General features: G+C 44.2%; 3 protein-coding genes across 4 annotated transcripts; 2 read left to right on the forward strand and 1 right to left on the reverse strand.

Annotated features, from left to right (window-relative positions):
* Positions 1–80: 80 nt before the first annotated feature.
* Positions 81–25,588, reverse strand: LOC124336120 (pseudouridine-metabolizing bifunctional protein C1861.05-like). The gene is made up of 15 exons (XM_046789783.1): positions 25,208–25,588; positions 24,852–24,992; positions 24,700–24,775; positions 23,895–23,995; positions 23,439–23,814; positions 23,171–23,246; positions 22,996–23,074; positions 22,377–22,436; positions 3,696–3,738; positions 3,485–3,606; positions 2,562–2,690; positions 2,316–2,430; positions 576–838; positions 369–505; positions 81–300 (listed from the first exon to the last, which is right to left on the reverse strand). Exons 1-15 carry the CDS (start codon positions 25,469–25,471, stop codon positions 159–161), a joined length of 2,124 nt encoding a protein of 707 aa, XP_046645739.1. The 5' UTR covers positions 25,472–25,588; the 3' UTR covers positions 81–158.
* On the forward strand, positions 986–2,279 carry LOC124336440. The gene is made up of 5 exons (XM_046790249.1): positions 986–1,177; positions 1,269–1,335; positions 1,403–1,578; positions 1,649–1,965; positions 2,032–2,279. The coding sequence occupies exons 1-5, from the start codon at positions 1,138–1,140 to the stop codon at positions 2,116–2,118; spliced, it is 687 nt and encodes a 228-aa protein (XP_046646205.1). The 5' UTR covers positions 986–1,137; the 3' UTR covers positions 2,119–2,279.
* LOC124336109 lies at positions 6,470–21,024 on the forward strand. 2 transcript variants are annotated; one of them, XM_046789761.1, is made up of 4 exons: positions 6,470–7,410; positions 16,963–17,309; positions 18,401–18,573; positions 18,663–21,024. In XM_046789761.1, exons 3-4 carry the CDS (start codon positions 18,541–18,543, stop codon positions 20,904–20,906), a joined length of 2,277 nt encoding a protein of 758 aa, XP_046645717.1. In that variant the 5' UTR covers positions 6,470–7,410; positions 16,963–17,309; positions 18,401–18,540; the 3' UTR covers positions 20,907–21,024. The 2 variants fall into 2 exon arrangements, with proteins under 2 accessions (XP_046645717.1, XP_046645719.1); XM_046789763.1 differs by having other exon boundaries at positions 18,401–18,555.
* Positions 25,589–25,994: the final 406 nt, after the last annotated feature.

Here is a 25,994-nt window from a genome sequence, read left to right on the forward strand (position 1 = left end):
ACTCATGCAATTTACCGTGAATACGTATAAATGTTCAAAATGAATACGGATAAATGTGGTAGTAAATTTTACCCCAAAAGTCAAATTAATCCACTCCGGATGTATTGTAACTTGTAAAGAATAAACTCTGGTTTACAAAAATAGCTCGTTAAACATTCTCAAGAAGATTTTAAATTTGAAAGGGCTGCAGGGACAGCAGGGGAATGTCGGAGTGAACAAGCTGCGGCTTGCACCCCAAACACGGCACAATTATCTTGGTCCCAGCCGTTGAGTATTCCAGTGATAAATCCGGCAGCCAAACTAAATAGCAAAAACGAATGATGTCACCGTAATTGAGTAGTTAATTTCGTTGAGTTTAAGTTATTTACCAATCTCCTGCTCCAGATACGCTGACTATGCGGTCCACTGCAGGTGCCGAATAATAAGTGGCAGTGATTTCTTCGTAAGATTGGTGTTGCCATGGTGCCAGGGGTAATTTATCTGTCTTTGTTCCACGGCGAACAATCTGTGAAAGAAATTTTCAAATCCATTGACCCCTAATTAATAAATGTTAAAAAAAAATCTGATTGCTTCACCATCATTCCCAGCTTCCCCAGAGTAATCATGATGCATTGCATAGTATCCAGCAACGGTATGCATGATTTGGCGAGAGGTTCTTGAATCTCTTCAATAGTTTGACTCAGATTCACGTCTCTAATGTCGGGCAGTCCTGGTTGAATGAAATCAACCATCTTCTTCAACTCCGACAAATTAGGTGATGTGTAGGCAATGGCAGAACGACATCCGACCAGTTTTAATGGCTTGGAAGCTTTGTTCACGTCAGTCGGCTCGTACCAAACTAGAAAGTAAAAATAAAAGAACATTCCAATTATTTTAATTTAATTAACCGTGAAATACCGCAGTAAAAAGAAAATCGTAAAAATGGTTTTTATTTGAAGAAGAAATATTAAGTATCGATATAGTTCAGTATCGAGAATCGAGTATCGCGCCACACCTTGCAACACTTGTTAGCTAGAAGTGCAAAGAATTTTTAAACGGCGTCTGTTTGTGTTGTCGAGCCTTGTAGACTATTGAATTAACAATAACTAAAATCAAAATATCAACATAAAAAAGACTTCAGTATTGTAGTAACTCAACATGGCTGGAATTGATGGCCAGAAGGCTCCCAAAACATCAGGTAAAAATAGTGCAGCATAAACTGAATATCAAGTGTTTCTTGTGTATCTGTCAACATGGTGTGTGTCAATGAAATGGCTTTCTATTTATAGGTCTACTGATGTTGGGGTCCATTCTGTCTTTTATCAAACTTATGCTCTTGGTTATGTCTTTTGCCAGGTAATCACAAGACATTTTTGTTCAAAGTTTGATTGATTTTCAACACATTTGATCTCTTTGTTTACAGTCCTCACTGGCTAGTCTCATGGCAAGACACTTACAGTCCGTTCAAGAACATGGGTCTCTGGGAATTCTGCTTCAGCAGATTTCGCTACCCCAATTACCAATTTGATGATCTCTTTGACGGTTGCCACTATGTCTTTAGCAAGACATATTTCGTCATCTGGGAATGGTTACTACCAGGTTGGTTCACATCACACATTTTCTCCACATCTGGCGCTTCATACTAAACTGTTTTATTTGTGTCCTAAAGGTTGGTTGATGGCAGTGCAGGCTTTTATGACCTTGGCTTTGATATTCTGCTGCTCTGCACACATTGGGTCCACCATGCTCCTTGTGCGCTGGCCCCTCAACTTCACATTCCGACACCAGTGGCAGATCCTCTCTGTCTGCACCATCCTGAATGGATTGACAACCTTGTGTCTGTTCCTATCTGTGGCCGTTTTCGGTGGCCAGTGCTGGAGACGCGATTGGATGCTCTACCCCAATTTCAACTACCTCTCCTGGTCCTACGCATTTGCCGTCATCGCCATGTTCGTTGGAATGGCCGCCACGGCGTGTTTCTACTTTGTAAGTTTATCAATTCATTTAAATTCTACGCAGCTCAGGTAATCATTGAAAATCCATATTTAATAGGACGCCAAGAGGACAGTGGAACGCAAGAAGGCCAGCAGTAACCTGGTTGTGCAAATGCAATCGCACGGCAGCCAAATTTACATTTAAAAGACGCATGTCAAGTTTTTTCATTCCTCACGTTTTAAGGGCTCCAACAAAATTTGCAACTGTGAATCTCTTTTTGCTCCACCTCTCATATCCGTCCGTTAAATTGTAATTTTTTCTCCCAAAGTAGTTGCTCCCCCCCACAAGAGTTTCCCCTTTTTTTCTCTACAAAAATGAGGAGAGGGTGAATTGTTTCTTACCTGGAACTCTTGCGGAGCGGCAGACGTCAAGGATGTACTCCATTGTCGGCAATTCCATGTTTCCGTCCATAATGAGCAAGCGACATTTGGCTATATCCTCCTCGTACCGCCTCACCTTTTTTTTTTGTATTATTACAAGTTGACGAAAATAGATTTTTCAGTCTTTTAAAAAATTCATTTGACTTCCAGGGTAGGCAGCAGCAGTTACCTGCGTCATCCCCCTACATATTTCACTTTTCTATTTACCTTGTCAACGGTGAGCCGGTCGTGAATCTTCAAGTCGCCGATGCCAAACTGGCAATCCCCTTTGTTATCCAGGACGACAGTGTAGGAAGCGGTGGATGCCGAAGCCAGTCGAATGATTCCGCGACTCTCCTGTTTTGTTTGTCGTCGAAACAGGAAAGAAAAATGGGCGTGTCACTCCAAGTACTTTGAGATGATGTTACCCTGCCCCTCTCCCCGATGGAAAATAAGTAATAGTATAAGCTGCTGCTGCTGCTCCCACTGTACACACACACACGTTCGAGTTCATTATAGTTTACGGATGGTTCGATGGAAATCGATCCCGGGGCTTGTGGCGCAACATCTGCCAGTTTCGCATCATAGATGCCCAACCCCGCTCCACCCCTCTACACGGATGGCACATCTAAACCTTTTGTGTACATATGTACTACTACTGCTGCTACTAGTTTGTCCCCAATTAGCGCATCTCCTCCTTCTGCCCAAGAAACGATAGCACATAACGAACCCGCTAGCCGAAAAGTAGAAAGAGACCCCTTTTTTTATTTTCTTTTGTTTTTAACGTTCCCGGGAGCTGAGCTGCCCGTTTCTTCGCAAGTCTCGTTGCTAAGTAGCGGATGTGAAACACACACACACACACACTCACTCTGCCCCTATTGTGTTGTAATCTAATAGACCTTTTGCCTTTAATAGGAGGAGGCCCTGGCCAGGGCTGGGCGCCTTTTCATTGCGTCCAGTGACCAAGACTATGACGACTTTGGCCTCATGTAAATTTTGAAACTCTGTCGACCTCCTTAATTAACAATTTCGGCTCCTAAAGGAGGAGAAGGAGGAGAAGGATGGAATATCTAATTCCAATTAAATCGGCACTCGCTTGAAACTGCCGAACTGCAGTAGCTGAACTGTGCAGTAGTTGCATTGCTTATTACCATCAAAGGGTTGTGCCGGATGAGTTCCCTTCCGGATTCATCGTCACCGACAACCGACACGAACAGAGGTGACCTCCTGGCCAGTCGACTCAATCCGTCTGCCAAATTTCTACCAACTCCGCCTGGATAAATATATACAACACAACACACCAAAATAAAAATAATCAAAAAATCAAAATAGTATAAAAGAAAACCAGAGAAAAGATTTTACCATAAGAGCGGCTGATACTTCCGCGGTGTGTACTCGCATCCATCTGCGGAGGGGTAAGTTTCCGGCGGAAGCAAAAAAAAGAAACAAAAGACATTCATTACAACCTTTTTTTTTTCATTTTACACAGGAAACACACCCAGAAAGAAAAAGGGAAGAGAGAGAGAGAGAGCTCTGCAACAGACACACGCAAGATGGATGTCTTTTGTGTTAGTTAGATATATATATATAGATCCTCTACGTAGAAGAAACAAAAATATAAATCAACTCTCGCGGGTTTGTTGTTTAATACCTAACATGCAGACCGTCTACTAAGGCTAGACATTTAATGATTATTTATGTGTTTGCCTAGAATATATATATGTACGCTTTCAGGGGGGGTCTATAGAGCCCCCAAGGATTTTTTTTCCAAGGATCGGGATTTTGCTGCTGTTATTTTTTTTTCTCGTTTCACGGTTGATCTACAACCGACTATAAATACTTTGAGACAGTTGACGCTTTAGATAATTAAAAAAAAAACCTGCTGGCTACTACTGGCGGACTGTGTGGCCCGCGGAGGACGACGAACCGTAAGCTGCAAACACAGGAGAGAAAAGAAAAAACCCAAAAAGCCCACGGGATCGTTTCCCATCCACTCGTGGCCCTCCTCCCATCGACCTATTTTTCATGCTTTTGTTTTTTGTTTTTTTTTTCGCCCTGCCCCCCAGTGTCCAGGATCGTTGGATCGATAACCAGTCGGGGTGAAAAAACACAAAACAAAACACAAAAAATCCATCATTTTCCTTTTCATATTCTACGGTTTTCGCCAATCAAAAAAAAGAATCAATCAAATTTGTCAGCACTCTGCGTCTCTATTTATAGTCGGCGTAAGAGCGTTGTTATACACACGAATAGTTTGACAGATTCTTTTTTATTCCTTCCCCCCTGTTGGGGTAGTAGTAGTAGTACTCATCGTTAACGCCACACGAGACACACGAGAGAGTGAGAGTCACGGTGTGGCAGTTTCTTCCTTGTAAGCGGGAAACAACTCGTCAAACGACCCCACCCAACCGTGTAGCAATAATAAAACTGCGTGTGTGTGTCTGTGCGTAGTTTGAAGAGAGATAGGGGATGGTGTCGTGGGCGTCGGGACGACTTGACTCTCTCTCTCGACTGTCATCATGGCCAGGATCGAAATGGACGATGAGAGAGCTCTGCTGTTGCCCATTATCTCTAGCTCCTTTTTCGGTAAGGGGCTAGTCGACTAGTATTACTCGTAGTAGTACCTCCCTTCTCGATCAAAAGTTGGTGGGTCGCTCATCCTCTCTCTCTCTCCCTCGACACACAAGAGTGGCGGATATCCGCCGGGATCGATCCGAAAAAGACGTCGACGGGAAAAAAGCGGCTACTACTACGTCAAGGACGACAACACGGGGGCGCTACACTCTTCCCGCTTCATTTGATAAGAGTCGCAGTTGAGAAACAAAAAACAAAAAGGGTGCAAAAATAATTGAGAATAATAATAACCCAAGCGAGTTGTATAATGTCTAATTGATTTCCGTGTCACTTTCACATGAAATTCCCCCGGAAAAAAAGATGGGCGGTGGTCCCGATGTAATTATTCCAACTCCGGGAAAATGTTCTTCTGAGCGCAGTTGTGATGATGAATATGCATAGGTAATGTACAGTTGTAAATTGGGAGAGAGCTGCTGCTGCTGCTGCCTCTTATTATACTGTATAGGGTGGCCATCATTACAGGATCGCGGAGCGCAATAGGAAAAGCGGATTTGAAATTCAAAGCTCCGGCCAATCCGACCGATGGAAACGAGCCATTGCGAACCCACACACACACACGATAAGGGACACAGATCCGCCCAGATATCGAACTCTCTCTCTACCGCACGTATGAAATGTATATCTATTAGATATAGTAGTAGTAGTTGTGTAATATCTAAAATAATAAGCCTTTTTTTTTCTTTCTTCCTTTTGTCTGCACAGCTGGATCTCCGTTTTCGATCCAGCGGAGAGATGAGAGAAAGAGACATTCCGCCAATTCAATAGAATACCAGACGTGGGAATGTGATATCTATGTGCCGCCGACGAGTTATTTCATCACGGGCGGTTAGCAATCACCATAATCAATGTTCTAATGTCAAACTGATTTGACGTACTAGAACTTTCTCTCTCTCTCCACACCTACGCAGAAACTTTAGACAATAGGAAATCAAATCTGATTGCGGATCCAACAACAACCCAAAAAGAAAAAAGAAAAACTCGTCTCTTTTGTTCGCTACCGGAGGGCGACACGTATAATAAATAAGAAAAAAAGTTGACAACAACAACAACACCCAAAAAGTCAAACACCATCCCAAAGAAAAGAAAAGAAAAAAAAACACGCACTTCAAAATATTGTTCACGAATTTTTTTTTTTTTTTTTTTTTTTTTGTGTGTTGGGCCTGTCGTCGTTTGCACAGCGGCACGTCCCGATGGGAGGAGTCTGTCCTATTGTGCATTATGCACGTCGCAGATGGGTATAGGAGGAGGAGGATGGGCTGGATGGCAAGCGCAAGCAACAACGGAAAATAATGATAATAACGAACGACAAAGAAAAAGCAACAAACATACGCCAACGAGAAAATAGGAAAATATTTTTTTATTATTATTATTTTCCATCCGCTGGGTTTTTATTTTTTAAAAAAAAAGCTTCGGCGTGTACTACTAGGCCTGCGCAAACACTCTGGAAATCGCCCGAGCGGCAAGAAGAGGAAGAAGGGAGGGTTGGGGGGACTCTGACTGTGTGTGTGTACAACACACACACACACACGCACATACATATATATACAAGGCCGGCGTCCATTGGACCACCTCCACACTATTTCCTTGGCTGGTGCTGGGCGCAGAGACCTTTAGACTGCTTAGTCGTTGCTGCTCTGTGCTGTGGTGGTGGTGGTGGTGTTTGTTGTTGTTGTTGTTGTTTCCCCCTTTTTTTTATTTCGCTGGCGGCCGAGGAACGATTGCGAGCAATCCAAAGTGAACCATCCAAACAAACCAAAGGCATTCGCCCAATTTCTCTCTTTCTTGTTTAGATTTTCAAGTCGGCAACGGCCGGTCTAGTCTACCCACAACAGCAAAGAGAGTGAGTGAAGAGCCTTCCTTCCTTCCTTCCTTCCTCCAAGTCCTAGTCGTTAGCGTCAAGGTACATGTATACAAGAGCTGGATATAGCCAACTGTGCCAATTCAGTCTTCAGTCTGAGGCTGGCCACAACGGATCAAAGCCCCACGACTTCCACCACCACCACCATCGTCTCTCTTCCACGGGAATTTTTCTTCTTTTTTGATTAAAATCCAAAGCAGGGTGGGTAAAGAAGAAGAAATAAAAACGAACAAATAAATAAAAAAAAATTCTCCGACGACAATCAAAGTGATTCCAAAAAAGTTTTTACACCAAATATTGACTCTCTCTCTCCCAACAGTTTGTCCAGGGTCTGTCTGTGTGTGCTGCTGTGTGTGTGTGTGTTTCTTTTTGTTTCTTAACGTGCGTGATTGAAGAAAAAAGAATAAGGAGAAAAAACCTAAAGTGCTTCGTCAATCTTCTTCCCATTTCTGTGTGGCTCCTTGTTATTTACCAAATAAAATTAAAATAAAAACCGCCCGGCTTTTATTTCAATTTTCGGCCCAGTTCACCTGTTCAAATCGAATTACGTCAAAGAAAGTTTCTTCCTCTTCATCAGTCAATCAGGTAACAAAAAAAAAATCAATTCATTCAATCAATCGAGTCTAATTAAAAGCATAACCGAATCGATCAAGGAAATGAGTCGATTGTTACGTAATCTTACATATATCACCCCCTCCAGTTAGTTCGTGACAAAGAATCTATTCAAATAATCCCAAAAAAGAAATAACCTCCACCCCAGATAAGAGATTATGCAGAGTGCATGTAACAAGGTGGTCGGTCGGCAAGCAAGCGCAGCCGGGGTTACATAGACACACACAGGACAGCACACAGCACACACACATATCACGAGAGAAAAGGTATTAAGAGCACAACTCTCTAGACTGTGTAGAATACATATCTGTGGGATATATAGAGAGAGCTAGGAGGGAGCTCGAGAGAGAGAAGGGCAAACAACTCGCGATGGGGAGGAAAGAGGAGGAGTCGCAAGAAAACTATTGATCAGCCATTGTCTGACGTCATGTGTGCACTCGGCAATTATTCACGTATGCTACATTTAGTCTAGAGCTAGATAGAGAAAGAGAGAGAATAGTCGAGATATAGATGCGTGTATACATCTATACGGTAGACTGGGCTCTCTAGATATCCCCCAGTCAGCGCATAATTAAAAATTCACGACGGGTAAAAAGAAAACAATAGGACGGACCCAAATGGGAAATCGAAAAAAAAATTACGTCACCCAACAGTCCCAACACCACCCACCGATATCAAACATGATACACCTCCGTTAGCTTTTCGGGTTGGTTGTTGATTAACTAATGAGCTTATCGACAGATTGATGGATCGTGACCCGTCAATCTATAGACAGGCCTTTTATTTTTAAATCATGCCGGAAACCAATCAATTGATCCAGCTTCACTCACCGGAAATGAATATCCTCCTTATATCCTATTTTTAAAAAAGAAATGAACAAAAGAGAGAAAACTGGAATAAATAAATAATGATCATCCTCCTATCTATAGCTATCTCTCCCGGTGAGCGGAGAATGTCTCCTTGCACAGCACACGACTATTATGTATATTTAGTCGGCCACTGATCCAATTAGCTTGATGCTGGCCGCCGCTTTTCCGCGCTCCGACTCTCTGCACAAACTATTTTCGGTCCCTATTAGACGTGAACATCTGTGTGTTTTAAGTCGTCCAGGCTTTTGTGTGTGGCGAAAACACGCAAACAACACACGGCCAAACTCTACACACACAACTAAAATTGTCGTCGGACGTTTGAATTATCTTTTATTTTGGGCTGGCCGTCAAATCGCTCGGCTCGCAAGTCTAAACAACAGACAAAACAACCGCAACTCTTAGCTAGGAGTAGAGCCAGAGCTGTTTGCTGCTGCTATGCTGCTGCTCCACCATCCAATTATAGAATGGCACTTTTTTCTAGCCCAGTGTGTCTTGTTTAAGAGTTGTTTGTGTCAATTTATTTCTATATATAGTAGGTATTCCAGCTCTTTCTCTCTCTCGAAAGTTTGGATGGCTGGCGGTAATTTATATCTCTCTACCGAGCGACTTTCCATTTACTCTCGTCCAATTGGATATGATTCCCTCCTCCTCCTATACTGTACACAGCAAATCTAAAGCGATTTCTTTTCTTTTTGTGTGTGGCCAAATAATCATTGCAGAGCCTGGTTGTCATTGACGACACATTTATAGACACTTTGTAGGGTGGGTAGAGCTGGGCGGAATTTGGTGTGTCGCTGATGGGCAAACTCGAAAAAAGAGATTCGGCTTGGGTGAGTGAAAGGAAGAAGGAAATATCTTCTCTTTTATATATAACATCTATCGAAAAGAAGAAGAAGAAAAAAGAAAAGAATGCCGACTCAATCAGCCGAGTGGCTCCTTGACATTATCCTGGAAAGAAGAGAGAAAGAAGAGGTTACACCCTCCTCCTTCCTACCCATCTTCCATATAGGAGCCAAACAGCTCACCCACCCACTCTCCCACTCTGTCATTTGTTATCCATCGAGCGCGGGAGTGGGGGCTTGACGGAATAAAGCGCCACCGGCCAAATGGAATGGCAGGGATAAAAAAAAAAAAAAAAAATATTTTTTATTTTTTACTTTGACGAGATGTGAGTGAGACGAATCAATTATTTCTTGTAACACGTAAAATAGTGATTCATTAGGATCCAGGAGGAGAGAGAGAGTGCCGCATCAATTCCGGCGACGAAAGCTTCCTGGACACACACCCGTGCCATTTTTATTGCCAGGGAACTTGAAATATAAGGACGTGCTTTTCATTCGTCCAAGAGATTCCTCTCGCCAGGAGTGTTTCTTTTAAACTGTTGCCAGGAAACTTGAGAGCGTCGGCCATGGCCATGGCCAGCGGCTATACATCGTCAAGGAGACGACAGATCAAATCAGAGCGGCGGGGGGGGGGGGGGAAACAAAAAACAAAAAAATCAAGGAGCCGGAGAAAAGCGCAATTCCAAGATTAGCCTGATGCTCCTAATTAATTAGTTTCTTTTTTAAAAAGAGAAAAAAAAAGAGAAAACTCATCTGAAAATGACATTTTGGGCCCAAGTAGGAGGCGCCCAAGGGCGTCTAGGAGCAGTAGCTAGACCGTCTAGAGTACATGTATACACTTGCGTAAGGAGCCACGCCCAAGCCTCCCCCCAGGAGCTTTAGAGTCGGTTGATCGATCAACTGTTCGTTTTCAAAAGAAAAGCAGACAACAACAACAACAAAAATGAAGTCTTGGAAATTTTCATTTCTCCTTCCGGTTAACTGGAAGGAATAGCAGCAAAAAGTGATTTTCCTTCTTTTCTCTCTCCTTTCACGCACTCGACAACAACAAATTGAATCCTGGCGCATCAACAACAACAGCAACACTGTGTGTATCTTTTCCACTCCATCAATATAAGAATATCCAATCGTCCTCCGACGCTTCCAGGGGAATATTACAACACGTTTCCTTTTGTGTAGAGGAAAAGGAAGGAAGGAAGTCGACCAGGAAAAGAAGGATCGACACACACAACACGAAATGTCTCAAAAAAGGCTTCAGGATATCATAGACCTATATAGGGAGGTGTGTGTGAGCCATCCAGGAGTAGTTTTGTATCAAGCGGCAACTTAAATACGTATCAAATATTATTATACAACATAGCGATCCTTGGAAAGAAAAAAAGGAAGGATTTTTTTGTTCCTTTTCCTTCCTTCCTTTTTTATTTCTCGACTGGCAATTGCAAAAGTGGGAGAGAAAAAAACACATCGCTGCGTATCGAAACTTGGCACGATCCTCTACTTGTTCCTAGCCGCACTCTACGGCCGGCCGGCTACAGCTATTTTCCTTTTTTCCCTTTTTTCTTTTTTTGATGGATGAACAAGTCACGCGCAGCACGTAGCACGATCCCCCTCGACGACCAATCCCCCCAACGATCGACTTCGCTTTTCTTCATTGATCCATTTCTCGACGTTTTGTCTCCTCGTTTCCGTGTCTATGCGATTCAAAACTTTTTTTTTACATTTTTTGAAAATTTTGATTTTCCCGCGAAAAAATAAAAATCCTGAAGGACCTGGTGGTGAGAAGTCGTTGATCAATCGAGTTCATTAGCTAACGGGAGAGGGATCGACCTACTCCTCCTCCTTTCAATCTCGGCAGCCGAGGAGAAATTGATGGCCATTGCGTATCTCTCGACTAGCAGACAGACTTATCCCGAAGGATTTTTCTCTTTTCCGTGGATATACAATTAAAAGAAAAGAAAAGGAACATATGGCGCTATCACGCTTTGGACAGTCGAGCAGCGTTCCGCGTTCCGGGTTGCCGGAACGCGGATCGCTTTTTGATTTTATTTGTTTTCTTCCGCACAATTCGTCGCTCCCTTCCACACACACACACACACACACCAATTTATTGATCCTTTTTTCCCTTTTAATCTCCATTCTCATCGTCACCATTCTCTCTGCAAATAAACGAGAAAAATAAAGAATCCCTCCCTCCTTGCCCGTCTCTCTTTGATTAAGGGCGATGATTGGCACACACACACACAATCATATTCCCCGGTGGATCGTCTATACCCGTGGAATTTCGTCCACATTCGGGAGAAAAAAAAATAACAGGATCGATCCTGCCATTCGTCACGAGGGACTTTGGGTTTTGGTTTTGTTTTTCTCTGTGTGTCTCTCCCGCAATTTCCAATTTGGAATCGTGAACATAATCACGAACGCACCCCAATAACAAAAAAATAGGAATCTGGTGGGCGGTGGCTCTAGACGAAATCCTTCAAAGTCATTCACGACCGGCAACCGCTAATATATGGATATTGTTGTTGATTCCCTGGAAATCCTTAGCGCTAGACGACACCATCCCCCCACCCATCCGATCCTACAACACGAGTCTTAACTCTTTTTCTTCTCCGACGTCGTCTGAGTGTAGATGATGATACTTTATGTAAAATAGCGGCCCCCAAACAATATTGCTCCAACCCTATAGAGGAAAATGGCTGCCGCCGGGATTTGTTTTCTCTAAAAAAACAAAAATTTGATCGATGAATTTTGGTTGTTTTTTCCCCCCTTCACACCGTGAGCGATAATGTTGCAGATATATCAACCCTCGAGTATGTGGTAGAGCCCCGCGGTTTGTGTAACATACTAATAAAGGGGGATGGGCCGACGACCCCGGGGCTCTTGTATGCATATCACCCCCTGCAGTGAAGGCTCGCGCCATGTATCATCCTTGGCAGGATCAAAGTTGATGAAAAATATCGATTCATTTTTTTGTTAGGCTGGGAATTTATTAACAAAATTTTTTCATTTTTTTTTAATCATTATTTTAATAAAAAAAAGCCAACGCCTTAGATCTTAGACACTTTCGTCCCGGGATTCATTAAAATAGGATTTTCTTCTTTTTTTTTCCAATAAATTTTTTTATGTTGGAGGGAGGTTAGAAACCTCATCAAGAAAATAAGAAATTGAGTATCGTCAACTTTTGCATTTTTCTTCGGCTGATCAACATTTTACGCCCAGCCCGTCGGCCTGTCATGTATATAATCATTTAAGGAAGGAAAGAGAAGAGAGGGAAGTGGGGAGGATGTATATGTACGGAGTTAATTACACGCTCCCATGCATAAACCACGTCCATACTCCATTCCACTTTTGCCGTCCGCATTCAAAAATGTGTCCACCAAACCGCGTAAATGTCTGCACATCAAAAGTGATTTCAAGCAGCCAAAACCGCCGGAATTTCGACTATGAAATTGGATTTGCATACATACATCTACATAGTAGTACCACAACCCTCCCTTCCCCCCCCCCCCCCCAAAAAAAAAATAAAAATAAATCAAGAAAAAAGTTGATACAAATCTAATGGGGGGATTGCGCGCGCTATACTAAATGGGAGGACCCGTATATAACTCAGCCATTTGGCGCTTGGGATCCTGAACGAAAATAAAAATCTCCATCCGCAAAAACCCAAAATGGCCGATTGGCGAAAAGGAAAAAAAAAAAAGATTTTGTGTGTGTGTAGAATAGTCACACACACAACACATAAGACACATATATAAAGAGCGACGTTAGACTTTCTCAAAGATCAGCCAACCCCCCACCGCCCAGAAAAAGAAGGATCGATAACCAGCGGGAGGACTGGCGGACTAGGCGGACTAAGAATATCATCTCAGCTTTTGATTTAAAAGTTTCGGTCCTTTTTGGGGCTTTTGGCTTTGTGAAGGAGGGCCACCACCACCAGGGTCTTGATATCAAAATCGATAAGACAATAGCCAAAAAAAAATAATACTGGACACGAGTTATCATTATTATTGGCGTAATGCTGGGCCAATCGTCCATCAATACACCAGTAGCTATAGCCTATCCAGTAACTAGGACAAACTCAAAGAAGAAGAAGGATCTCTCTTTTCTTTTTATCTCGGCTGGGTCTCCACAGCATGGGCAATCCGAGCGTGATAACCATTTTTTTCTATTTTTTATTATTCCGTGTTCCTTTTATTCCCCCGAGAGAGAAAGAGAGAGACGGAAGATATTACACGACCGTGGAAAACACAAAAAAAAAAGAAAAAAGTTTTATTTTTTTCAGGATTGTTTTTCACGTGTTTTTTTTCTTTCGTTTAATGAGAGAAAGAGAGAAAAGGACAAAAGTGAAGAAGAAGAAGAAGAAAATCGTGATTGACGTCATTGAGTCTCCAATGAGACGGGCGGCTCTACAGCCGGGCGTTAGTGGGAGGCGGATAAGTCGACTCCTAACCTGAAACTCCCTGCTCTCTCTCTTTCTTTCTTTCTCTTTTATTTTTTAAATAAAAAAGATATATAATTCCGGAGAAGACTCGGTGGCGGGACAAACACGCAGATCCCACGAAAAAAGAAAAGAAAAGAAAAACACGAAACGGATATAGCCGAGAGAAGAGAAAAAAAACAAAAGAACAACGCGTAGAAGAGAGCAGAGCTGTATAAGAGGTAGTGACTTGTACACTCCAATGTCGTAGAAAAGACACAGTCCATCGATTTCGTGAGGTACAAGACGCACGAGCGTGAACACGACACACACGCACTACTCACCCGGTAACGGGTGCAGGGCAAAACAACCCAAAAGAAAAAATAAAACAAAACTTTTTAAAAATTTCCACAAGAGAGATCCTTCTCCAACTTCTTAACATTCACAAGAGAGCCAATTATTTTTTCGTGAGTTCCAAATTGACTTTTTTCACGGTTCGTTAGCGACGCCAACAAAAAACAAACGGACCCGCGAGTTTACCAATTTGATTTTTTTAAATTCGTCGAAAAATGGCGCACTTTTTTGTTATTGGGTGGGGTTGGGTGGACTTATCGATCGGCGATGCTACTTATTTTTTAGTAGAGAATAAAAATTGATTTTTCCATTTCTTCTTTTTCTTTTTGAAAAAATAATCTAAAAAAAAAAGAGACCACACCCATCAAGGAAGTAGAGAGCGCTCGGGGCGATTGGATTCAAGTTTTTACGACTAGTACTAGTGTTGTAGTAGTAGTCGTAGTAGTATTACTACCGCCATTATACGGTCGTATTATGTTTACATTGGCCCGTGGTAATGGGACCAGCCACATCCTCCCATTTCGGGACTGGAGGAGTTTTTTTCCCCCCTTCCAGTTCATTTGCTAAATGCAAAAGCGGGTAGAAACTGCACAAGCCCATCTGGGCCAAAAAAAGAAAATAAGATCCTGGATGCCGATCTTTTCCTTTTATTTGATGATCGACTATTACCGGAATAGAGAGATACACACATGTAGCTCTGCCAATGATTCGTGTTTTAAACTGTCCAATCAAATAAAACCAAGCGAAGAAGAAACAAACGTGTGTCTCTGCCGGGCCACCATCAAAAGAGGAGTGAGCTCATTTATCGGAATCCTTACAGGGAAAAATAGAGTTGGCCACAGATGGGGACCCCATTTGGCTGCCGATTCCTTTTTCTTTTAAAAAAGATCCAGCACCAAAAAGGAAAAAAACTTTTGTTTTATTTTTATTGGTTGGTGCTCAAAATAGTTTCCAGCAGAGAGACGGACAATCAAAAATAAAATCCCAAAAGAATAAAAGAAGAATTGGATTATCGCAACCATCAAGTTAACGTGGTTGGTAACCCAGTTAACCCGGTTAACCTATCCATCAATCAGAGTCAAGTGCGGAAAACAACAAAAGGTTAGAAATAAAGAAATAATCGCATTGATATGAATATACGCATGTAACAATCCGGACGTGATGCCATCGCTCAAAATGCCGCGGCCCGAAAAGAAAATTTCAGGATCGTTTTGTTCTTTCGCTCGGATCCCGATGAAGCGATACTGTACGCGTTACATCGCATCAGTTGTTTGCCCAACAACAACACCAACAACACCACAACAACAACAACAACCAGTCTGGAATTGATGCAATAAAAAGTTCCTTTTGCGCGATCCATCAAATTATCATCAGCCACCGCGAACACGCAATATAGAGAAGGCCAGCTAGTCTATATACCGACACGAATAGAAAAGAACTTCATCCGTCATTCCGCCGACTCGTCGACTTTGACTGGGCCAGCAACAACAAGAAAATCTTGCCGGACGAACCAAGAAAGAAAGAAGAACCTTGGGGTCTTATTCTTTTCTTATATTTTTAGCGAGCGTCTGCGACGGGCCAGATAAAAGAAACGTTGTTTTGTGGTTGTACGAATTCCTTCCGTATTGATTTCCGTCCATCACCAGCCTATTTTTACTTTACTTTTCCTTTTTTCTATGATTATTATTATACACCAAACCTCAAAAATGCTTAGGAATTACTACGGGTCCGTTATTTTCCTTGAATTTTGTTTTTTCTCTTTTGCCCGTCTGTGGAATATAAGAAGCCCCGGACGACCCAAAGTGGTTCACGTAGAGAGAGAAGAGGAGAGGAATGGTGGAGAGGAGGAGGAGGTAAGGGAAACGGGCTGTGTGTGGATCGATACAAAACAGCTGAGTGCTGGACCCTATACAATTAAACTTACGTATGTGGACGGGCGGCGGTAGTGGGGGTGGAGGAGGTCTGACTTGGCTTGTTGGCCGGGTAGAAAGTTTCTCCTGTTATACAACCGCCAGGGTTTTCTCTCGGCCAGATAGTGGGCCGGCCGCTCTTTGTCTCTTTTTTTTCTACTAAGCCGGGCGAAAGGCGGAACGACCATTGTCTCCTTGTTGACAGACTGAAACACGTCGAAATGATTTTGTGTTGTTCCCAGCACATCAGAACAGAGACACTGGATGGCAGGTGGATGGGTACAAAAGGATCGCTGGTCCGTTTGTGAGAGTGTAATAAACCTTAAAATAGCCCTGGGCATTTTTTTTCTTTTTGTCCACCTTATATGCATTGCCCGTCGGTGATAAAAAGAGAAAATGTCGGTGCTGGGCAGGATCACAAGACGACAGGGAGTCCGCCATTAGCGCCGTCGGGAGACGGAGGAAAAGGCGACAGTTGACACTCGACGGCCATGACGTCATTTAATGGCCACGACGACTCTTGCCCGTCATCTTTTGGGGGGGTTCACATGTACACAAAAGAGAAAAAAAGAACAAGAGATGGAAATAACAAGAGTCTCACCATTTCTCATCATTTTTTCCCCTTCTTGTTGTGTGTGTGTGTGGAGGGCCGGCAAACAAAAGGAGAGAAAACGGCCCAGTCGCCATGGCAATCTATATACGTTTAGCTCTACAAACACACAAAGTTCTAACATTGGTTAAGCCCCCGAAAGTCTTGAGTAAGAAAAAAATAAGTTTGGCCAGCAGCAAAACAAAAAAAAAAAGAAAAGGACGGGCCAAGCATTAATGAGCTCATTTCCTTTTGTCCTATGGCGACGGCTGGGCGGCTATAAAAGTGCCCCAAATGAAATGAAGCGAAAGAGAGAAAGAAATAAAGGGTCCGGCTGTGTGTTGTTCCCGGTTCATCAAAAACGAGCGAAGCCATGTGTTTCATTTACTGGACGACGGGCCAGGCCAGGCTAGTCCAGTGGTGGTAGTTAGTAGTTTTGCCGGCCAACTCTGTCAAGCAATAAGTCATACGAAGCAAACCAAAAAAGAAAGAAGAGTCTCTCACATTATTATTATCATTCGCCTTTTTTTGTTTTTTTTTGCAGATGACAACAAATTTGGCCGGGGGATAAATTATCGTTCCAGCTACTCCTTTCCGTCCGTCGATCCTTTTTCATTAAACCAAAAAGGGGAAAAAAGATAAAAACATTTATTTTGGGGGTTTTATTTGTGACTTTCTGATGTGCTGGACGTGAATGAAAATGGCTTGTTGGGTGACAACTAGAACGACGTCCGTCGGATCCTGCCCTACTACCATCGACTCGACGCCGGGCCGATCCTGTCTACTACACCAGCGACTCGCTCATCATTGCGACTGCTCCGATTAAAAAAAGAAGAAGAAGAAATTACATTTCCGTATCGCCGTTTCTCATTTGTTTCTAACACAAAAAAGGTAAATCGATCCTGCAGGAATTAATTTTTTTTTTTCGGCTGGACGAATGGATGGCGGTGACATGACTACTCTCTCTCTCTCTCGTATAACTTATCGATCGCAATTTCATTTAAAAAAGAAGAGCGTTTTCAAGTGGACAATTACTGGCAAAACTATTTCGGATACTTCCGTGCCAGTGGAGAGAGAGAGACGGCCCAGACTGGGCTGGATCCCATTCCACACAAGGCACAGTAGTCTCAGAGAAAGTTATCGACCCGAGTAGCTCTCTCTCTCAACTCGGCTGTCTCTCTTGTGTGTGTTAAGACGAGGGGAAGAGCAAAAGGAAAGAAAAAAAAAAGAGAACAGGATCAAGAAAATGAGACGAAACAGCAGCACCAGCATATGATGAAGCTTCCGGCTTCCGCTTTTGCTTCCGTTCCAACCATTTTCCTCTCCTTTTTATTTCTTCTCGTATTATTTCCCCATTGTAAAAAATAAGAAGAAAAACGAAGTTGCATCTCGAATGTGCAATGCCAGAGTCTGCCGGAACAAGATCCTCCTCCTACCCGGACAAGAGTCGAGCAGCCGGCCCATGTCAGAAAGTCAAAAGAAAAGCAAAACAAAAAGGTCCGGGGGGGGGGGGGGGATGTCATGTGTAAGACAGACTGGGAATAAAAAAGAAAAGTAAAAAGGATGTGTCAGTTCGTTGACTGATGGGCTGCTGGCCCAGAAAAATACCCCAAAAAAGAGTCACGTCATGACATTGGTATATCTAGCACCGGACTTGTTTTATTTTAACAAACGCGAGTCGTGTCGTGCGTAGAAAGAGACGGGCCACGGTCTAAATACAAAAGGGAAAACATGGCGACTCGACAGCGCGCCCTCTACATACCCAGCAAGGTCGAGACGGCCCTCGCTTGTTTGTTCCGCCCGGCCTTTTTTTCTTTTATTTTTTACATAATCAGTCAAAAAGATGGGACGGCCTTTTATCTTTTAAGAAACGGGAGGAGGTTGAATCTGATTTGGTCATTCACCTTTTTCTTGTGATGTTGTCAATGACGGAAATTCAATTCCAATTTTTAATTTTCTTTTTCTTTTTGGGTTTGGCCCAGTCAATTGACAGAAACCAAAAAAAAGGGACGGACATTTCCTTGTCTCTTTCGTTTGTGATTGGGTTCGAACTGCGTGACCCCCCAGCGGCCCCCCCTTGCCCGCGGGAGCACTGGAGACGGAACCATTCCATCCATCATCAATGGTGTCGGCCCAGGTGCGGCTAGCCTTAACGGTTAGGCGAATATAATTCATTCAATCCCAAATTCAAAAAATTAGATCATTCAAATATTCAAATTGTGCAAATTGCGCAAAATTGCACAGGCCATGCGCTACTATCGGCTGTGGATCTACGCGTCCAATCTGGTCCTGATGGCCGGCGTCGTCATCTTCGCCTCGGTGGCGGCCGCCCTCCTCTCCGACCCGAGACGGCAGCTCCTGCCGCCGGCCGCCGTCAGCCCGCACCAGCCCAGCGTCGTCTACGCCTACGCGGCCCTCTTCCTCCAGGGCGCCGTCCTGCCCGTCGTCGGCTGCATCGGGGCCCTGCGGCTCAGCGAGAAACTACTCAACTCCTACTGGATCCTCCTGCTCGTCCTCCTGGCCGGCGACATGATCGTCGGACTCGTCTGGGTCTTCCGCTTCCAGAAACTCGTGGCCGGACTCGTGCCGGACCTCAAGACTCGGCTCAGTCTCGACTATGGGCACGACGCTGAGTTCGACGCCGCCTGGGATCTCCTCCAGCGATCGGCCCGCTGCTGCGGAGTCGAATCGCCGGCCGACTTCAACAATTCCCTCTGGCTGGCCAATTTGGCCGACCGGCCGGCCTGGCAGCCGTCGGGCCTGTCCAACAATCGAGTCCAACTCACGTCCTCGTCCAGCAGCTCCACCCCGACCCAACACAACAAAGGCCAGGGCCGTCCGCTGAGGCCGTCACTGATCAGGGACCAGCGAGTCAGTCGACTGCCGCTGCCGGACTCGTGCTGCAAGTCGGCCAGCTTCACCAGCGAGCAGCTGCGCAAAAACGGGCACTTTATGTCGATGGCCAGCGAAGTGCCGCCCGGCCGCAAGGAAGTCTACGGGACGGGCAAGCACCGCCAGCAGCTGAGGGACTACAACGAACGCTACCACGAGCGCATGATGCGCGAGCAGCTCCACCTCCAACAACAACAACAGCAGCTGGCCGGCAACCTGAGTCTGAGTCACCGGCCCCTCACCACCGTCCAGCAGCAGCCGCCACAACAACAACAAGGATCGTCCCGCATCCAAAGGCGAGTGACGACTCCTGCATCCGCCCCGACGATTCCAATCAGTCCGTCGGCCGGCCACAAGAAAGAGTCCGTCAATCGCCAACAACAACAGCAACAACATCCCAACCAGCACCGACATCGCGGGCTGACGCTGGACGAAAAAGAGACGGACGACGAGGACGGCCTGGATGAAGACGAGGACGAGGATTTCCTGTCGTCGTCGTTGTCGGTCGAGTGCGGTGGAGTTTGGCCCAGCGTGGGCGACGTCAGCGACGTCCACGAGTCCGGCTGCGGTGAATTCGTTTCGTCGTGGCTGCACATGACGGGCGACACGCTCTTCGTGCTGGGCTACTGCGTCCTGGCCTTCATCAAGCTCTGCTTCCTGGCCATCCTGCGCTACGAGCTCCGCGAAATGGTGGCCAAGATCAAGATCCTGCAGAGTGAACAGGCCATGATGAACTCGTCGTCGGCGGCCGGAGCTGGGCCTGGCGGCGGAGGGCCGGGCAGCTCCATGCCCTTCACCCACTGCGAGATGAGCGGCATCCGGGCCGTCATGGCCAGGGGGACGACCATCACTCCAGCCCTGGTGGCCACTGACGTCAACACGACTGGCAATGACCAGCTGGACAACTTGAACGGACAGCAGCAGCAGCAGCAGGCCCAGCAGCACTTGCCCAACGGTGAAGTGTCATCCGGCGGAGGAGTTCCGACGAATACGACGACTGGGTTGAGCGTTTTGAAAATGCCACGCCCTCGACGCCAGTCGAGTTTCTCTTCCGGCGAGTACCACCTCATCAACCCGTTTGTCCAGCCACAACAGCCGCAACTGCAGCAGCAGGGCGAGGAGGATGAAGAGGAGGAAGATGAAGAGGAAGACAACGAGACGGACAATGACCTCTTCAGTCCGCCCGACACGCCCATTCATCAGTCGCAGCAGCAGCAGCAGCAGCAGCAGCAACCACATCGAACGGCCCATCAATTGCCGGCCAACAACGACAATGGCGCCGATTCAGATTCGGGCAGTCATTGCGCCCTCTTGCCGTCCAGCTGCAACAGCACCGGCCCGCCTCAGCGGCGGCTCATTCACAAAGAATGGGACCCGTTAGACACGACAACAGCCGGAACAACAACAACAACAGCAGGAGGAACTCAACCGGCCAGCACTCAGCATCAGCAGCAGCAGCAGCAGCAGCAGTGCACCAGCAACTGGGTGCAGCCACTCCAGCAGCAGCAACAGCACGAGAATGGGTGGCCAGGCCGGCCCAACGGCAACAACAACGAGTACCACGAGCTCCGCGAAATAAAACAGACTCAGATTTAGAATAGAAAAAATCAAATCAAATCGTTGGCCCGTCGAAACGAATGAAATCAAGAAGAAGAAGAAGAACATTTCCATCAAACAGTGCGACCATGGCAACCGGGCCGAGAGTCAACAACAAGAGCAAAGAATAGGCACCGATAATCCCATCACCGAGTGAAAGAAAATGGCAACCTCCAGTGAAAAAAAAAAGTCAAAATAAAAATAAATAGAAAAGAAAGAAAGAAAAAGTGAAATTCAATCGGGGCTCCTGGAAAGAAAGAAAAAAAGAAAAAGGACTTTCTCCTGGTAACAGATTCTTTTCTCGACAGTGACGGTGAGAGAATAAGAAGAGAAAAGAAGTCGCAGACAAAAAACTTATCGACGACGATTGGTGTTGCCAATATTGACTTTCTCTCCATTTCTCCCCCCGAGACACACAAAGTGATCCGAAACCACACACACACACACACACATAGGAGCGCATCCATAAATCCTCCGATTTCTTCTTTTTCTGTAGATTTCCAACTCCTTTTCTTTCTCTTCATTCTTCTGTGTGTGACTGTGTGTTTCAAATGTGCGCGCCCAGGAGCCAAACAAGGACCTCGTCTATATCTTATACCTAACCTTTCCCCCTCCGACCCCCAACCCCCCAGTGTGTGTGTGTGAACAACAGCAGTTGATTTGGAAATTTTGTTGACGTTTAGTTCCACCATTTTTGTCATCCAGTCACCGTATATATTATACATTATGTAACATAATTCTGGAGAGAGAAGTCGCCGAAAGAATATGTGATGACGTTGTTTTTGAAATTTGACTTTTCATGTCTCTTTTGGGGGGTTTGGGAAAATATGATTCAATCAAAAAAAGTGTCAACCAAATTGGGAATTGTTCCGTTTTTCAAAAAAATTGGAAATTCAAACATTTTTGGCGGGCTTTTTGGGCACTTGATTTTTGTTTTCTGTTTTTAATTTTTGCTTTTAAAAGAAAAAAATAATTTGGGCGGGAAGTTTGAAAAAAAAAATTAACTTCCAGCGATACCAACAAATTTGTAAAAAATGAAAAGTTTTAAAAAAGAAATAACAATTAACTAAATGAAAAACAAAAAAAAACCATGTTATAATGATTTAAAAGAAAAATGCTAAAAACTAATGCTGCTGCTATCAAGTACTATATATATACTGATCGTTATTGTATATGTATGTACGATTGAATAACTCGTCTCTCGGGGAATCAAAAAAGAGTAAAAGAAAAAACCTAACCGTGGCTGTGCCTAGTCTCATTTCTTTCTTTTTCCCCTAACCGATCCTTGGGCCGTTAAACACCAGCCAGAAAATAGAAAAAAACAACCGGAATTGTTGTTATTCAATTCCGGTGCGGATTCAATTCCGGCTATTTACCTTACGCCGCCTATCGGCTTATGCATAAAAGATATACACATCAGATCTAGAAAATAATTTTCCAGAAAAAGGAATAAGAAAATAGATCACTGACTTGTATAGAATCCTCTTCAACGGCGGCCACCAAGTCGACGATGGATCCTCCAATAACGACCTATCAATCAAATGGGAAATAGATAAGATAAAATAAAGAGCTGGAGCCTCTCGACATTCGATTCGGGACGTCAAAGTTTACAAGAAAAAAAGATTTGGGATGCTATAAGTAATAGACTAGTCGAGTGCCGACTTTTTTTTCCTGGTTTCTTCCTACAGGAGCTCCTGTGGCAAGGAGCAGAAGGAGCCGCCGAGTCGTACATATCAAAGGCAAAATGCACGAGAGTCTGTGCTGCGCATCAGATCGACTTAAAGACAGTAGGAAAATATAATTGAGCTCGCGGGAATGGCTGCGAGCGGCTGGAAGGCGCATCAGAAATTGGATTGTGTCGGACTTTTTTTCTCTATATTCCTTCCCCTTTCACTCAAGCAAGGAGGAAAGAAGAACAAAGCTCAAAAGAGAGAGGTTACTGCTACTCTCTCTGTGTGTACTGACTTTGTTCCACGGATTTCCTTGTCTCCCCCCATCCAGCAAATTCAGTTTTTTAGCTTTTTTTTTTCATTTCTCTCTTTTTCATTTGATTCACAGAAAGTCAAATACATTTGCAAGGATTATCTACCGTAGGGCAATCATCTGGCGACTGGCTGGGCGGCGGTGGCGTCTGGCAACTCTGCCCGGTCGATATTCCACTTTTCCCCCTAGTAGTTAAAACAAATCAATTTTTAGAAAAGAGGATTTATTTTTTCTTTTTCTTTCTATTATTATTTATAAAAGCAATATAGAATAGAACTCACGATGATCCTCGAAGACGGGCGAGATCGACAGCAATGGCCGCTCCAACGGCCGCATTGTGTTCAATTAGCGCCATATCTGGAATTCCGCCGTAACCAAATGGAAATTTTTTAATTTAAAAAAGGAAAAAAAAAGGAAATGGCTGAAATGTGCAAAGTCGACACGATCAATCGCTTGGAAGGAAGAAAAAAAAAGAAGATAAAATTATCGATCCTCGACAGTCGACACATAGGAGCCGGAATAAAAAAAAAATATATAAAATTCTCTTACTGGCTGTCAGAGATGCTCCGGATGTTAAAAGATTGACTTGGGATAGGACAAAAGGAGTCACGTCCCTGCCTCGGATCTTTTGCTGATCAGCCAAGGTCAGGGCGGAGCGAATGGCTCGTTCGATCGCTTCACCGTCAGCCTGGCTCGATTCCGGAATCGGGACGGCGATCAGCAATCCGCTGCCAGTGTTGAAAGCCAAGCAGTGCTGGACGAGACGGGCCGCATCGGACGTCGTGTCCAGCCGATAAGGAGCCTGGAATCCGCTCGACGGTGTGAAAAAGGCAGGAAAATCGGACCGGGGCCCCAAAGTAGCCACGCAAACCCCCTGCGTTTCCAGATACTCGAGCGTTTTGCCAATGTCCAGGATCGATTTGACCTAATCAACAAAAATGTGTCCAGTTTTTCATTTATCGGCCCAGGGAATTTTTTTCAAAAAAGGAAAAATTGATCTTATACCCCACTGGACACGACAGCCACAGGGGTCCGGCCAAGTTCCGTCAGATCGGCACTAATGTCAAAAGTTTCTTCAGCGCCTCGATGGACTCCGCCTATGCCTCCTAATAAATAAATAACCCTCTGTCATCACACAATCACGCTATACTAGCAATACACACATATAAAGCTGACAAAGTTGGACTCTATGCAATAAATACACGTACGTATATAGGGGGGGGGGGGCTCAAAGAATTTATGACGGGCAGATAGAAAGAAATAGCCGCGGGAAATGACAGGTTGATTTTTATTGGTTGTCATATGGCGTGTGGTGACGTTTCCCCCCGTTGATGTACATATGGCAAAAGAGAGACTATATCTATGCTATAGACAGTGTAAGTAGAGAGAGACCCTGGCAGGTTTGTAATGACACACAGGCACGACTGGGTCTCTCTCACGGGCGGAAGGAGGAAAATCAATTAGATGTTTCTCTAGACTACATTATTAGGTCTATATATATACTGCTGCTGTGTGTGTGTGTGTGGTATTACAGATGCCGTTATATGGCATTACCGGGCACGTCTCTCTCTCTTTGATCTGTTTATGCGGTTCCCCCTCTATATACGTAGAGAGTGGTGGCTCCCAAAGTCTTTAAGAGTTTCAGCAATAGATGCTAATGCACACAGGAGACACACACACAAGTGCTGCACCCCAGCCATCAACTTATTTTGTTTATGGGCGTTGTAAAAATGAAAAGTTCACTGTAGAGGAAATGGAAATGGCAGCAACACGAATAATCAATGACAGTGAGGGGGGTGCTGTGTTATACCTGTCACAAATATTGGAATGCCAACCTTGGCTGCCACCAGCATGGTCCCAGACACAGTGGTGCCTCCATTGAGTTTCTGCATAATGATATGAGTTTGATGCAATTTGACAAATGGGAATTTAACAAGAACCTTTGAGTGAAACTATTTAGACCTGGCTGAGGACGTAGGGCAAGTCTCTTCGAGAAGTTTTCAGGCAGGGCTCCTTGAGGCTTGCCAGCAATTCCAGTTGATCTGCAGTCAAACCCACGTGAACACGGCCATTAATTATTCCAATTGTGGCTGGAACAGCTCCCTGTTGTGAGGATGAACAAAGCCAATTTTAATATTAATTAAGAAATTCCCAGAAACTCTGAGATTGGTAACTGAATATTGAATCAAGGAAGCACATTCTCAACTACAGAGTGTGTTTCACACAAAAGTTGGATATTAAGAAAGCACAATTTGTTTTAATGAGGGTGTATCCTGCTGATTATTTGATTACGTTGAACACACACACATATTTAATACCTTTGCCTTGACGGTTGCCTCCACCTTGAGAGCAGTTTCAAGGTTTGCCGGATACGGCATGCCGTGAGTGATGATTGTCGATTCCAAAGCAACGATGGGTTCATTATTTTTTAGTGCCTGAGTGACTACATCCGAAATTTCAATCATCGAGTCATCCATTCGATGAAAAGCTCGACTGTCTGGCCCAGCCACTTGTCTTTTCATTCCCCATTGTGCCAACCGTTGGAAGAAAGAAGCTCTGGCAATATTCATCATCATAATCATCAGTCCCGAGAGAGATGTATATAATAATAATAAGAACAGGAAAATCTAATTGATGGTTCGGGACGTGAGTGTGAGATCTCGACAGCCGCCAAAATAAGTTGAATGAAAATCAGCTGATTCAAAAAATAAGAATCAAAAAGTCCCACATGTCAAATTGTAGAAGCCTCTTCTCGCCACAGGAAAAATCTAATCAACTACTCGTCTCGTCTTTCCTCATTCGCGACTAAACTTGATGATTTCCACATGCAGGAGCGACATCAATCTTTTAGAATCCATCGGATGAACAATCCCCAAGTATATATAATACAACAGAGGAAAAAAGGGGAGCTAGATAAACAATGTCTCAGCATCTTCAACCCAAAAGAAAGAAACAAGAACTCTCAAAAGGAAAAAACGACGACAGACTCTAAGAGCAAAGGACATCCATAAACTTGCTAATGACTCCTAGAGAGAAGGAGTCTGGGTAATCAACCATCTCCTTTTTCTTTTTTTCCTCCTGAAAGAAGAAGATAAAGGATCACGC

This window comes from Daphnia pulicaria, chromosome 4 (assembly GCF_021234035.1).
Source record: "Daphnia pulicaria isolate SC F1-1A chromosome 4, SC_F0-13Bv2, whole genome shotgun sequence".
Classification (NCBI taxonomy): Eukaryota; Metazoa; Arthropoda; class Branchiopoda; order Diplostraca; family Daphniidae; genus Daphnia; species Daphnia pulicaria.